The 14,739-nt window shown below is 47.8% G+C and overlaps 4 protein-coding genes across 5 annotated transcripts; 2 read left to right on the top strand and 2 right to left on the bottom strand.

Moving 5' to 3' along the window:
• Positions 1-27: 27 nt before the first annotated feature.
• Positions 28-489, bottom strand: LOC117591487 (UPF0184 protein CG14818). Its single transcript, XM_034284775.1, has 2 exons — positions 303-489; positions 28-251 (listed from the first exon to the last, which is right to left on the bottom strand). The coding sequence occupies exons 1-2, from the start codon at positions 379-381 to the stop codon at positions 34-36; spliced, it is 297 nt and encodes a 98-aa protein (XP_034140666.1). The 5' UTR covers positions 382-489; the 3' UTR covers positions 28-33.
• A 267-nt stretch (positions 490-756) lies between these two features.
• Positions 757-1,662, top strand: LOC117591486 (COA8 family protein CG14806, mitochondrial). The gene is made up of 3 exons (XM_034284774.1): positions 757-879; positions 940-1,197; positions 1,293-1,662. Exons 1-3 carry the CDS (start codon positions 835-837, stop codon positions 1,512-1,514), a joined length of 525 nt encoding a protein of 174 aa, XP_034140665.1. The 5' UTR covers positions 757-834; the 3' UTR covers positions 1,515-1,662.
• Positions 1,647-10,889, bottom strand: LOC117591485 (histone-lysine N-methyltransferase trr). Its single transcript, XM_034284773.1, has 7 exons — positions 10,191-10,889; positions 4,403-10,089; positions 3,741-4,286; positions 3,058-3,653; positions 2,832-2,961; positions 2,556-2,738; positions 1,647-2,460 (listed from the first exon to the last, which is right to left on the bottom strand). Exons 1-7 carry the CDS (start codon positions 10,729-10,731, stop codon positions 2,368-2,370), a joined length of 7,776 nt encoding a protein of 2,591 aa, XP_034140664.1. The 5' UTR covers positions 10,732-10,889; the 3' UTR covers positions 1,647-2,367.
• Positions 10,890-13,290: 2,401 nt separating this feature from the next.
• On the top strand, positions 13,291-14,316 carry LOC117591497 (39S ribosomal protein L16, mitochondrial). 2 transcript variants are annotated; one of them, XM_034284789.1, is made up of 3 exons: positions 13,291-13,438; positions 13,498-13,563; positions 13,629-14,316. In XM_034284789.1, the coding sequence occupies exons 1-3, from the start codon at positions 13,390-13,392 to the stop codon at positions 14,243-14,245; spliced, it is 732 nt and encodes a 243-aa protein (XP_034140680.1). In that variant the 5' UTR covers positions 13,291-13,389; the 3' UTR covers positions 14,246-14,316. The 2 variants fall into 2 exon arrangements, with proteins under 2 accessions (XP_034140680.1, XP_034140681.1); XM_034284790.1 differs by having other exon boundaries at positions 13,319-13,438; positions 13,501-13,563.
• The last annotated feature ends 423 nt before the right edge of the window (positions 14,317-14,739 follow it).

Genomic DNA, 14,739 nt, shown 5'->3' with positions numbered 1-14,739 from the left:
TGAAGAGATAAAACAAAACGCTGGGAATCAGCTTTACTTTAAGACATTATCATTATTCTGCTGTCCATTCTTGTCATCATCGACATTTCCCTGATCTCCAGATTGGTCCTTCTGCTCTGCGAGCTGTCGACGGATCTCCCTGTTTGAGTTGAGCAGCTCCCGTAGCTGCGACATGATGTCATCGGTGCGCTGCTCCACGGCGTCCAGGGCGCAGCTGAGGGCATCCAGGCTCTGGTTAACATCTTCCATTTCTGTTAATGGCCATTGTGGTTATCAATGCTCTGAAATCGCACCCAACTTACCTCGTAGGTCGGCCTCCTGCACATTTGCATTGCCCGAGTCGCTGGACATTGTGGGATCGTGGTTGTTCTTGGGCGACATATCCCTTAACAGCCCTTCCTTTTCCCTTTCCTCAATACAATTTGATTTAATTTCTGCGATGGAGATCTAATGTCACGGGACATCAGCTTGAAGGCAGTTTTCTCTCGACTTTCAACACTGAGTAGATAGTCTAGACAAATATATCGATACAGTATCGACTAGTGGTGGTATTTAACATCAGTTCCAGGGAAGCCCTTGAGAGTGCAGATCTAATTAATAACATTATGTACATACAGATGTATACATATGCCTCGGTATGATTACAATCTGTTCTTGTATAATTTGTATATTAGCTTTGTTGGTTCTTAAGTAGTAAGCGTTGGTTGTATGCGGGAAAAAAATCCCGCCGTTATGGATATCGATAGTTATTCTCCGGCAATGGAAACATATTTTTACGATGGTTTTGTACCTCTGCCGCCTGACACCTGACATAACATCTATGTACAAATCGAAATGTACTTTAAATACCAAACGAGAATATTGCTTACACAATTGAAAGTGAGTCTGAATGGTTTATAGCTGAATTATTAAAAGATTCGGGAGTTGTATATTTCTTAGCTGCCACGATGCTATGCCACAAAGCAGACAACCCCTCCAAAAGAAAGACGTCCTGTGGGTTTGGCCCATCCGCCAGATCCGAAGACCGTCAGCTGCGACTACATAGGTCCACCAGATCCGCACTCAAACCTGCGTCCCTACGTGAGGCACTACGACGACAACGAAACTACTTTTTCTAAGAAATTGCGACTGATGCGTATCGAAGTAGAGGCTTGGAACGCAAGTTTCTGGAGTAGGCACAACAAACGATTCTATGAGGTTAGTAAGCCCCATCTCTTTCTTTTCTGTCTATCCTACTAGTCATCTCTTTCGCTTTGACGATGACGAAGACTTACAAAAAGTTTCGCTTTTAGGAGAAAGAGGACTTTATACGCCTGCACAAAGAGGCTGGCAACGACGACATCTCAGCCGATCGCATGAGCGTGTTTTACAAGACTTTCCTGGACAAGAACAGGCGCATCCACTTAATGTACAACCTATCGTGGTATATGAAAAACTTTGACATGCTCACATTGGCATTTATGGTGCATGTCCAAAATCTTCTAGAGCGTGCAAAGAAACGAACTGGAGATTAAGTACTCAGATAGGAGTATATTTGGTAGATTTGTTTGGTTCATTTGGCTGATTTTGTTCTGTGCCTCTGTTAAACTGCGGTCTAGTATGTGAAGACTTTTGCGTATTTAAAGAGCCAAATAAAACATCTCGAGTGATTTTATAATTGTTGCATAAAATTTACTTAACACTTATGGAGATGAAAAAAACGCTTTCTTAATAAGCTTAATGTAAAGGCGAAATAGTTAAATGAAATAAAATACAATATATATATTCGTGTTTCTACGTATTCAATGAAGGTTGTGAACATTACATTTACTACTACACCTGTTAAGAAACATGTCCCGCTTTTATGTGTCCACCTTCTAATGGCCATTTTAAGATTGCGAAAAGTAATAATTGTTATGATAATATAATAATGGTAAACAAAAAGGAAGGCACACCACGCATAACGTCAAGTGGGGGCACTAGCCAGGGCTAGGGCCTATCTCTCTGTGCTCTTTGTGGTCGTGGTGCTGGGGGTGGGATGTGGTGCAATAATGTTTACAGTTGAGCACTTCAAACTATGACAACGCTGTCCATTTTCCCCTTCTTTCACTTTCTTGTGCCCTGTCTCATTGCTTATGGGTGATAAATGATTAAGGATTACAAATTAGCTACAGTGGGCGGAGGCACATGTAAAATACATAGCTTACAGGGTCCAATGATCTACAAAAGCACGTATTCATACATATAACTATATATAAATATATATATTTACATGATCTAAAATGTTCAGAGAATGAATTTATATTTGCTGAGAAGTTCCGGTTCACGGGGGGAACTCCCATGTGGGTTGGTTTGTGCTGGTGCTCGCTGTTGCAGTTTCTTCTGTGATTAGTTCATCCACTTGCGACAGTTGGGAGCGCCACAGGCGCACGGTATCTTGTGTGCATCGTCCTCAATGTCAAACTTGTAGTCATAAGAGAGCTGCGGGAGCATACGAAACCATACAATATAATACGCAATACGAAAACACTGCAAAACAGATCCGCATCTGCATATGGATCGGATGTTTGACTTACCTCCTCGCCCCGATATATTTTACGCTTGGCGAATATTATAATTCGCACATCGCGATCGACCTCAACAATTTCCGTCACACAGTTGGGATTGCACGAGTGGTTAATGTAGCGAGCCAGGCCGCCGCTCAGAGTGGCGTCTACGACGCGATCCTCGTCAAGACGGAACATGTAAATGCCCCTATTCTGCAGGGGCAAACAAAGGTTAAAGTTCGATGTCATTTGATGACCAGACGATTTAGTTTAAATTCAAATTGATTGCTTTCCACTGATTCGTACCTTAGATTCGTACTGCTTCTCTCGTATCTCGGAGACCTCGGTGCGAATGACCTCCCCAATATACTCGATGATCATGGTGTGCTTCTCGATATCCCGGGCCGCATACAACCCCAGGCCCTGAATCTTTGACCTAAATGGGGCCAAGGGAAAGAAAGGTTCATTTGTTAGGGCCTATTCCTGATCTTAGAATGAAAGTATATAAACATGGAGAGCCAGTGTAACACACCTGGCCAAGTATACATTGTTGCGCCATTCCTGCTTCATCTTTTTGTACTGGGAGCTCTTGGAGTGGACGAATTGCTTGCTGTAAGGGCAGGCAACCTCCCCGGCAATCGACGCCGAGTTGGCCATGCGCTGGGTGCTGCAGCTGCCTGCAGTCCGCTGCGTGTGCGGTTTGCGCCAGACGAGCAGCTGACGTTGCTTGGGCTCAGTTCGGGCGGCACCGGACGGATTGATGGCCAGCGGGAACTCCAGCAGCGGATTACGACCGTACTTGAATCGGTAGTCAGTGAGCGTCTCGATCCCGGGCAGACTCTCCAGTATGCGCACAATGGCTGGCTCCGTTAGCCCGAACAGGTCCTCGCCGCTGATATGTTGCGGGAAGAGCTGCAACCACTTGTGCATCTTCCGCAGGCGGGTGATGGGTTGCAGGATCTGTTGCCACACCCCCGATGGCGTGCTGGCCTGGAACTCGCGCTCCGGCTCCTTGTCGCTGCCGTCCTGAATCACGATCCGGAATTCAGGCTTGCAGCCGGCCTCAGCTATGGAGCAGATGTACCGGCAACGTCGATTCGGACGCCGCACGCACCAATAGTAGCGACTCTGCGAATCAGGAATGTAATCACAATTGAGCCGACATTGTGCATGGTGCATGGTGCACGGCGCTTCTCACTTACAACATGTACTTACCACCTTATAGCCAATTGGATATATAAAATGGGGCGTGTGGAAGGCCTCCAGTTGGTGGGGCAGCAGTTGGCCCACGTTGAGAAACGTCATGTTGCCCACCCGGAGCAGGTTGCTCAGCTCCGTGTAGTGCATGACGGTGGCAACCTGACGATTTTCGTCGCGGTCCACGAACACCCGACGGTGCACAATGAAAGAGCTTAGCTCGTTCTCTATTGTCCCGATAGCGGCTCCAGAGCCAGAGCCAGACCCAGCCGCGATACTGGCATTGGCGCTTCCACTGCTTGCATGGTTTTGGGTGTGGCAATGGCCATGGGCACTGCAGTGAACGGACTTGTTCTTATAGAAGACGCACTCCTCCCGGATGGCGCAGGGCAGGTGGTAGAGGTTGTTGCAGCGCGACTTGAAGCATTTAATTGTCGCTCCCAGCTGGTGGCAGGCGCTGCACACCTGATTTAGCCCTGCCTGCAGCGCAGTCTGGAAGTTCATCAGGGCCCCGGACACCGTTTCGTACACACCGTTCGACCACAGGGCACAGTTGAGATGCACCTGAATGGGAGAGATTCAAAGATAAAAGGAGTCGTGTCGAGAATAGGTAGGGTTATTTAAGGGGGGTTGGGGTTGGGGTGGGGATAGGGGCGGGGTTGCAAATTTTGCATCCTCACCCATTTGTCCACATCGAAGTTAAGCAGACGTGAGGGTCCGTCAGCCTGGCCATCGCCGCGTTGATTGCAGAAGACGCACTGGCGCGTGTCCTCCAAGTGGCTGACCACATCCGTTTCCCACACTGTGTAGCTCGGAGCGGCGAATGAAGTCACCGCCTCGTTCCACTCCTGATTGATGTTCGCGCCCGTGGAAGATTCCGTGGCGAAACAGTCGCTGCTAAAACATTTTACGATACATTTACGCTGTAGTGGGGTCGCAGGGGTGTCGCTGGTATGCTGGTTCTGCTTCGCATCCATCTCCTCCTCCGGCGGCTCCGTCTTCACCACATTATCTTGGGGAACGGGCGGACTCGAGCCTGATGCAAAGATGCTTTTCGAGGACCCGCTGGCCGTGAGCAGAGAGATGCTGGCCGCCTCGGCTTTCGCCTGAGTCTCCTTCTCGCTCCACTTAAACATAGTCAGGCAGGCGCGATTGCAGAAGTAAAAGAACGGAGGAGGTGGCGTCTTCCGGGGCAGTAGCGCCATTAGTTGGGCCAGCCGGGGCAGCTGTTCCTCCAGCGGAGGCATGCTCTGGTTGGGCACTTGCAGCCCGCTCGATGGGACGACGTTGGCACAGCTCCGACACAACTTTCGCCGCCCATTGAGTATCTTTCTCAGGTGGCCGTTGCTCACGGAGTGCGGCCGCTTGAATGGCTCCTTTTCCGCCTGCTCCTCATCCTCGTCGCTGGCTCCCTTGCCCTTTGACTGCTCGAGGCTAGGCTCGGCGCCAGTCTTTGGGTCCGCCTTCTCCTCGATGAGCTTGCATGTGAGAGCGGGCGTCAGATGTAGCAGATTGGCCAGATCCCGTAGCACGCCGGCTATGTTGTCCGTCGTCGATGAGTGCAGCGAGAGTATCACATTTTGGTTTTTCTGCTGATAGTTGTTGTTGTTGTTGTTGCTATTGCTATTGCTGTTGCTGTTGAGGCTGCCTTGACTGTGGGTGTATCCGCCTCCCAATCCCATTTCCATTTGCTGGCCCTTTCGCAATTCCTCGGCGCAGTTTCGAAGCAGGGGAGAAGTGGGCATCCGCATGGAAAGGGGATCCTCGGCCAGAGCCACTGGTGACATCCGGCCGTGGCAACGACTGTTGTTGTTCAGCAGAATTAGGCCCGGAAAGCGGGTGAGTCGAGGAAGGGCCGTCCAAGCGGTCACTGATTCGCCCTCCACCAGCTCAATGGTCTCCAGATTGGAGTCCTTCACGGCACCGATGTGCCGAAGCAGCCGCTCGCTGGGATTCCGATCGATGTGGGTGGAGAACTCCTGGTCGTAGAAGTCGTTTTGGATGTTGGACATGGGCTGCGACTTTCCCTCTACTCCCCCCAGAGTCCCCGATGGGGATGCAGATCCTCCTGCAGGGCCACCGCTTCCGCCGAAGCGTTCGCTGTCATACAGCGAGGGAATACTGGGATGCCGCACCCGACCGAAGTGCCCCAGCTGCGCTCCGTCACACTCCTCCAGCGGCCAACCCCTGGGTTGGGATCCGATTGACTTTAGCTTGCCGTTGCCAGAGTTGCATCTTCCCGATCCTGAGCCTGTTCCTGCGCCCGCCATCTCGCTGTTCCCAACAAGGAAGTGAAAGTTGCGGTTGAGGTGAGGCTCGAGTACCTGAAGCGGTTGCATCTGGCGGATGTGCGTCAATAGCTTCTCGGTAAATGCATCGTGGTCCTCCTCAACTTTGGAGAACTTTCGCACTCTCTTCTTCAACATGTGTGAGGCGGCGGCACTGCTTCCTCCTCCGCTTCCGCAACCAACTCCGACGACTCCCGAGGCGACATGTCCGGTGCCGGGTGATCCCTGTATGTACTGGGTTCCTGGGGGCATGCGGGCCAGCTGCACCATCGCACCTGCTGGCAGCGTCCCGGACAGATCCTTGGGACTGTTGGCCGACTGCCCAGCGCTGTGATTGCCCCTCCGTGGTTTCTGCACGTCGCGTTTCCGTCGCTTGCGCTGGTCCCCTGCCTTGGGTTCCATAACCATTGGCCCGCTCTGAGGATTGGGCTGCGGATGGGATTGGGGATGCGCCTGAGCATGGGAATGAGAAACCTGCAGCTGCACTTGCTGCTGATGTTGCTGCTGCTGGTGTACGTGCATCTGGCCCTGGATATGAGACTGCATCTGTGCCTGGTGGGGCGCCTCTCCTGGCTGCCCAGTTTTCTTCACGTAGCTGGTTATAGCTGAAATAAGCTGCAACTTGTTTGACTCCGATCCTGGGGGTACGGCGGAATTGGTACCGGGTGGCAGCGGCTTCATACCTACCGCCCCAGGCAGTTGCATTTGCATATGCATCATATCATTGCTGTGCGAGGCATCAGGGTGGATGTGCTGTAGCTGGTCCTTCTCCCCAAGCAGGGGATGCGACTGCATGGGCAGTTTCCTCTTCTGCGCCTCACCCGACTTAAAGGTTATTTTATGGGGGGCCAGGATTTGTCCTATTCCCGCCTCAATGTGAATGTTGCTGTTGTTGTTCTGGATCTGTCTGCTCCAGCTGTTTGTTATTGATGCCGCACCCGCTCCTGCTCCGGCTAATGCTGTAGCGTGTACTGCTGCTGATGTTGCTGCTGTCTTTAAGTTGTCCGAGGTGGTTGGCGGCTGCTCAGCCTGCTCTGATAAGGGTACACCCAGGGACTCTTGCTCCATTGCCATTGGCATGGACATGGACGCGGAAGCGGACTTGTGCTTTATATGTAGATTCAAATCCTTCGAGGGCTTGGTGGATATAGAGATTGTCACATTGGAAACTGGAGCGGTGGCCAGCTCATACGGCGGCGGTGGCAAGAACTCTGCCGGCTTGCTTGACGATGTGCATCCCGAAGACTCCGTCAGCTTCCTATCTCCTATTGATAGAGCTGCGTGCTGTGTCGGAGGTGTGGATATGAACGAAGTCTCCTTGGACACAATCTGAACGGTTTGCTTCACTTGGTGTTGGGGTTGATGCTGTATCTGTTGCTGGGCTGCTGGTGGCGGGGGTGTTGGTTGTGGTTGTGCTAGTGCCTGCTGGGCCATCGAGGATTGCTGCACCACCGAAATCTGCTGCTCTAGCTCCGCAACGGCATTCATTGGAGGAACGGGAGCTTCAGTAGTCGCAGAATTTGGGGCGCTGGCAGAAGCGGCAACAGATGGAGCGACAGGCGGAGCAGATGGTCCGGCAGCAGTCGACTGCTGGCTGAAGTTCCCATTCCCGTTTGCCACTGTGGTGGTGGTTGTGGGCGTGGCCACGGATCCGCCACTACTGCTTACCGCCGCTGGCACCGGCGGAATGACGGGACGGGCCAACTGCGCCTCCAGGGAGCTGACTAGGCCCATGCTCGGGGCCCGCACGTTGATCACCTTGCGGGCAGACAGTGGCGCTGTGCTGGCGGCGACGTGGGCGGAGTTGATGCTGATTTGATTGAGATTGTGGCTGTGGCTGCTGCTGCTGTTCTGAAGCAGCTGCTTCAGCAGTGCGTTGTTCGAGTCATCAGAGTTGAGACGCTGGCTACTGTTACCTGTAGCTGCCGCAGATGCACCGCCGCTTGCTTCAGTGCCTGCGTTTGTGGGTGTGGCTGTGGGTGTAGGCGTAGGTATGGTTGCGCTCGTCACCGTTTGCGTGGTTGTAGGTGGGTCGGGAGCTGAAGCTGCGGCTGTGTTGGCTGTCAGGGTGGTTGTGGCATTCAGACGCTTCTCCGGCGCGACTAGGACTTCGCCGGCCTGTTCAGCCAGCGGAGCCGTAGGCGGAGCGACGGGGGCATCCTTGACTATTGCCTTCTGCTTGGCCAGCAGATTGGTCTTGGGTTCGTTGCACAACTCATCTAGCTTTGGGACTATAATCGAGAAGGGCAGTGCCTCTGCCGCCGCTAGGCTTACACCCAATTTGGTTGGCGTGGTGGCTGGTGTGGTGACCACGCCCAGTCCCAATCCTACCACAGAGGGAACCGACGTGAGCTTTAGCTGCATTGGAGCTGGCGTGGACACTGACACTGAAACTACTGATGCCGACGGTGATGTCGATGATGACGACGAGGGGGATTGTTTTGCCGAATACGGGTCCTGGTTGAGGGCGTGGTGCATCTGCAGCGCGGAGCTGCTGACGGTGGTGGTGATCATCTTGGGCTTCTGCTGGGCCATCGTCGTCTTAGAGAGCACCAGGGATATGTTTTTGTTCTGTATGGAGATGATGGGCCGGGCCCCCATCCCCGGAGTGTTGATGCAGATTGTCCCCGCCGTCGACTTGGCTACAGCCTCATTGAGTATGGACGACACTGAGACGGAGGAGGTGCTGTTGGTCATCTGGTCAGGGGCGCTGCCGGAGGCGGATGATGTCATAGTCACCGTGACAGGAACCGTACCAGTTGTCTGATTTAGGGCGACGGCTGCCACCCCCGCTCCCCCTGGCACAGGCTGCTGCTTGAAGGTATTAAGGCTGGGCGAGCAGTTGTGACTGACTTTGTCCAGGGGCTTTATCACGACGCTGTTTCCAAACTCGTCGCCGACTCCAGAGTCCTGCGATTTCGACTTGTTGAAGATGTTGTCACTGTAGGCTATCTTGTGGCCAGCCAGTCTGGTGGTTGGATTGCGACTAGAGTTGACGTTGACCCCGACTCCCGACTCGTGCGTCGTGTCGATAATCTCGGTGGCTTCGTGCAGCTTTTCCTTAACCATGGCGAATGTTTGGTTGGGATTCGTGGTGGTTATCGACACAATGCTAGCCGTGGCGGGGGCCATACTCGCGCTGTTCACCAGCTGTTGCGCCTGCTGATGCTGGACCTGCTGTAGCTGGTGTTGCTGCTGGATCTGCAGGGACATTTTCTTGCTGACCACCTTGGCGGTGACTATTTTGGTGTTGGCCGGCTTGATCTGAAGGCCCGAGAACGAAACGATCGTGGTGGGGTTTTTAGGCACGCGCTTGATCAGCTTTGTGTAATTGAGGTGCTGGTGCTGGGGATGGTGCTGATGCGCCGAACTCTGTTGCCCGGAGGGGGCAACGCTAGCCACGGCGGTCACCTGACCGCCGGGTTGCATAATTTGCTTGCTCTCGACGATGGTGGCGCCACCAGCTGTAGCCGCCCCACTAGCACTCATTAGCAGCGGCACGGAGATCGTCTTGTTACCTATGGAGACCTTGGCCGTTGTCTGGGTGACCTCGGACAGTTTTTTCGTGTTAACCACCAGCTGGGTGCCCTTCATCTTGGATTGGATATTGACGCGGTTTAGCAACGTGGGCTGGTGGCTTACTTGCTGCTGGCCACTTGCAGTCGTCGCACTGAATATATTGTAGTTAGCCGGTGAGGACTTCTGGTTCATTATAGTGCTACCAGCCACGCCTGGTCCCGATCCGCCTCCATTGTTCGTAGTGCTCGCATTCAGTATTATTGTAGATGTTGTGGATGAGGTGACAGTGACAGGGGAGACTGAAGATGTGGTCACCGCGCTAACGGCTGAGACCGACACGATGGTTGAGTTTTCGGGCACCACCTTTTGCTCAGGTGCCGAGGATGGCAACAGGGCGTAGTCCAGCTCCTCAACAGCAGCAGATGACAACACTGTCTTGTTGGCTTGCTCGACATGCTCGGCTCCTCCACTCGGCTCGATCGAAATAGTGGAGGCCATCGATGAAGAAGAAGATGCAGACGACGGACAGACGGCCTCCTTTTTGGTAAAGCTTGTGAAACCTGAAAATGTTTGAACAATTGGTTAATCATCGACGCCAACAGATACTGTCACAGGTACGTGATGGAATTAAATATAGTAGGCTAGACAAGCTCATACTCACTTTGCTTTTGGCCACCCTCGAGCACTTCTTCAGGCTTGATTAAGGCACTCATTTCAGCGTTAGCAGCAAAGTTACATACTATAATCTGATCCTCGCGCGGATCCCAGACATCCTCGGTGTCACCTTGCTCCACTTGCTGGTGTTGCTGCTGGTATTGGTCAACTGTAGACTTCTCGGAGACAGTGGATGTTTGTTTTGAGGCTGCAGCCGCAGCTGTTACTTGGAATGCCAGTGACGTTGCTTTCACGGACCCTCCTGCGACGACAGCACGCTGCTGTTCTCGGTGGTGCTGGTGGTGTTTCTGTTGCTGTATTAGCTGTTGTTGTTTGGCGGGCAAACTAGTGGATGGCGGGCAAAGCAGAAATTCGGTTTTCAGTTTCTTGCGATTAGGATCTTCGGTATCGTCGATGCTGGTGCGCTTCTGTATATTGATTGCATTAAAATTTAGCGCTGCGGTTGCGGATATTACACGTTCGGGTTTTGCCTTTTCGGCGGCAGCAGCCGCAGCAGCAAGCGATGTTGTCACTTTCGATATATTCATAACAAACAAGTGGACACTGGACAGAGTCAGTCGCTAGCAATAAATGCTGGATCAACTGGAATTTCGTGCTAAACACATACAGAAAATGTTTCAAAACATGCACTATTTGGACAAATTATTTTCGTGTATGCAGTAGCAATGTATCCAGTGTGACCGCGGATTTATCGATAAAATATACCTTGAGGGCCTCGAAAATATACCAAAATATACTTTTCAGTTTCAAAATATACCGTAAAATATACCGTGAATCTAAAATCATTTTCCTCGATTTTGATGTTCAATTTAATATTAACAGCTGGTTATGACTCTCAGCTTTAAAAATGTAATTTTACTCAAATCATACTTATGATACATCTTTCCTCAATTGAATGCGGTCTCTATATTCTGCAAAATTTGTAAAGTATACCACTCCTCCATCATCAGCGATCTTTTTTTCCGACCGAATTTCTGTCTCTCTCTTGATCGCGGATCGTAAGCAATTGAACTTGTTCTAGCAAATTTTGTATTTGTTCTTGAGAATAACAAATATTACAGTCAATATTCTGAGATTTATTTTCAAAATCTCTATTAATATTTAACAATGGATCTGTTTCAATATTAATAATAGCTGTTGATCCAATTGCAAAAATTGGATCAACTGTGGATTGTGGATCAACTATTGGAAATTGTCCAATATCAATGGGTCCCATCGCAATATCTGCAATATTTTCAATTGGATCAACTGCACCTACTGTAATTTCGCAAATTTATGTTTGGGAAATGCTACAGAATTTTGTTACCATTTACTGAACGAAAGTTCATGCAAAGGAATATGACCTACATATAATGAAAAGGAAAATACAATTAGTAAAATAAATTTGGAGGATATATTCTGGTCAAGGACCGTAATCTACACAACCCAATTTAATCACTTTTTCTGAGGTATGGGGCCTAGAAATGGTCTGAAGATATTTTTTTTCTATAGAAGACTTTTTTTCCAGGGAGTTTTTCAAAACTTGTATTGTTTTTGTAATTTTTTTTTAGCAGAAGCTCTTCTTTTTTTACATAATTTAAGTATCTTACATCTGGTTTTAATAATATTTGTCATTCTAAAAACCCGATAAATATATATATTTTGGGCACTCAAGCACTTAGTGGTTTTGGCGTATAATCTGAGAAATTTTAAGCTATCAAATGCAAAAATTTGGATTTTTTGGCGGTATTTTTAACGAAATTTTGACTTTAAAAACTTACTAATATTATATTCTCTAACCTTTATTTTTTTGTGTGTATGTTTGTATTTTAACGTCGTTATAGGTATTGCCGTTCAAAATCTAATTGTTGTACTTTCAATAGTTTTTAAAGTAATATATGCCAAAGTCTATCAGAAAAATTCGGTTTTGTTCCTTGAGGAAAAAAAGTTTGTCGGACAGTGTAAACAAATCAATTCCGACTTCATAAACTATGTTCTCTTTAAAAATGGTATTTTAAAAGCATGCGAGAATCCTCGCCCATCGGAATATGTATATAATAAAAAATCGAACCTAAACGCTGCTCTTCTATATCATGTGTTAGTGGATTTCTCAAGTGGTAATTAAGAATTTTTTTAAATTACTTTAGATTAAATTTTAAAAAATGATTTAGAATATCGAATAATTAGATTAAGAGGTACATATGTACATATGTATATGTAAGTCTTCGAAGAGAACATTTTTTTTTCTAGTGAGTACAAAGTATAGATGTGTAGATGCTTTTTTAAAGAATCGAGAAAGATTTACCAACCTCCTGGTATTCATCAGAATGTGTATTAGCCACAGACATTAGCAAATACATTGTTTGGTTTTTTTACTCCTTAAAAATGTTAAGTTTATTAAACATTCTATTCCCCTTAGAAATATTTGCTTTTTGTAGCAAATATTCCAACAACAAGTGGGAATGTGTAACATGAGCAATTAACATTAAATAATTAATGGCTTTTGCAATTTATGATCTTCTTATAAGAGCATGAATTGGTATCTTGATCGAGATACATGTAAATACAGAAAAAAAAATCAGATGCATGAATACATAGATAAAAAAAAAGTCAGCCTGAAAAAAGGTCATTATTAATTGGTTTAAACGCAGCTTGAAACCTAGAATTAATATTTGTTTAAGTAAATAGGGGATGCAAATTTCCATATTACCTGTTGAGAAGAAAAAAGTAATCAAATTACATTACATTCCGAATACACTTTCGTTTGCATATACCTTATTTGTGTAAACCTTGTTTTATGAACAATCCAATAAAAAAGAGTTTTTCAATTTACCCAATCTTGTAGTGAATTAATTTATTGATCGTATAAAAAGATATGACAAGTGATGAAGTCTAAGCTGGCTACAAATATGAATCGTGTCCTATGATTTCCGATCAACAGAAAATAAAATTAGCCGATTGTCGACCAAATATTTCATGAAAAGAGACCTTAAGAATTTTAGTCCCATTCAGAAGAAAGATATTATGGGGCTATTTAGGTTAAGCTCTGTGTCTTTACCGGATTTCTTACCGTATATTTGGAAAATGAGGTCTACTTCGGTATATTTCTAAGGATCAGACCGTATATTTTCATCCATAAATGCGAGGTCACACTGCCTATAATATAAATTGTTAGATAAATTGATTACCCAAATTTTATATTAGCAATGTGGAGCGTGAAACCAGCCACACAGCTATTCAAAAGCTGTCTATCAAGTAGGTTGACTTCCTTTAGAGCCGAAATCTCCTATGAATACAATCTCTCGAAATTTCAGCAGGCACGTTCGCAGCCGTCCTCACAGCCGGCCTCAAGTATTTTGCTCCTCCAATAAAATATGACAGTAAGTGCACCAAAACTCGTAGATACAGAAGCCTGCTTTTTTACCTTTAACATTTTCTTTAACAGACGTTGATCAGCCAGATCGTCCGAAACTGCGGATAATGGAGCGCATGCCGCAGCTGCCACCTAACCTACGTCCGCCCAAAATGCAGAAGCGGTTGCGATACATGCGTGGCCCAGAACTTTTCCACAACTCGCTCCTCCACAAGCAGTACGCGATCATAGCCACTGGTGGCGGTCGCCTGCGATGGGGCCACTATGAGATGATGCGTCTCACCATCGGTCGTAAGATGAACGTCCAAACAATGTTTGCTACATGGCGCGTGCCCGCCCCCTGGCAACCCATCACAAAAAAAGGGCAGGGTCAGCGCATGGGAGGCGGCAAGGGTGCCATCGATCATTACGTAACGCCCATTAGGGCAGGTCGTGTCATCGTCGAAATAGCTGGAAAATGCGAATTTGTCGAGGTAAAGGCTTTCCTGCAGCAAGTCGCCAACCAGCTGCCCTTCCAGGCGACAGTCGTCTCCCAGGAAATGCTCTACGAGGTACTAGACGGAAAGGAGGAGCACGCACGAGGAAACCAAAACCAATATACCATGAAGTACGTCATACAAAACAATCTAAATGGCTGCCATCGGTGGCTTTCTCCCGTGGATCACAAGTGGTTCGGCAAGCACTTGTAGATCGATTTAATCCTTATTACCACTTATCCCGTTACATACCCGCAATAAACAGACGAATGGTAAAGTTCTCATACCCATGTGTTGAAATTCATACTATGAATGTACAATGTATGCCAATGCATATGCTTTTCCAATGCATGGCCATGCCGGGCCGACCTGTGACGAAATATATATATATACACCTGTGTTCAATGAAATAGTAGTGCTGTGGCTCACCACTTTCAAAACTATTTTTTAGTCATTTCCAAGCATCCAAATTAAACCTTTTAAGAAAGCCTAAAATGTACACATTAGAAACCAGAAAGAATCCTGGAACATTTGCATCCCGTCTTCTTGTTTTACATGACTTTGCAAAAATACCCATTAAAAGTGCTGTTCAATGAATAAAATGTTTTTGAAAATCGAAAATAAAAACCAAAACTCAAGTTAATACCCATATTTTGTGCTCTACATGTTTCTTGATGTTTAATATTTAGTTTTTTATCAATTTTGAT

The sequence above is a fragment of the Drosophila guanche genome, unplaced genomic scaffold, assembly GCF_900245975.1.
Source record: "Drosophila guanche unplaced genomic scaffold, DGUA_6, whole genome shotgun sequence".
Taxonomy (NCBI): Eukaryota; Metazoa; Arthropoda; class Insecta; order Diptera; family Drosophilidae; genus Drosophila; species Drosophila guanche.
Note: the sequence above shows the minus strand (reverse complement) of the source record. Positions and strands in the feature narration are given on the sequence as shown.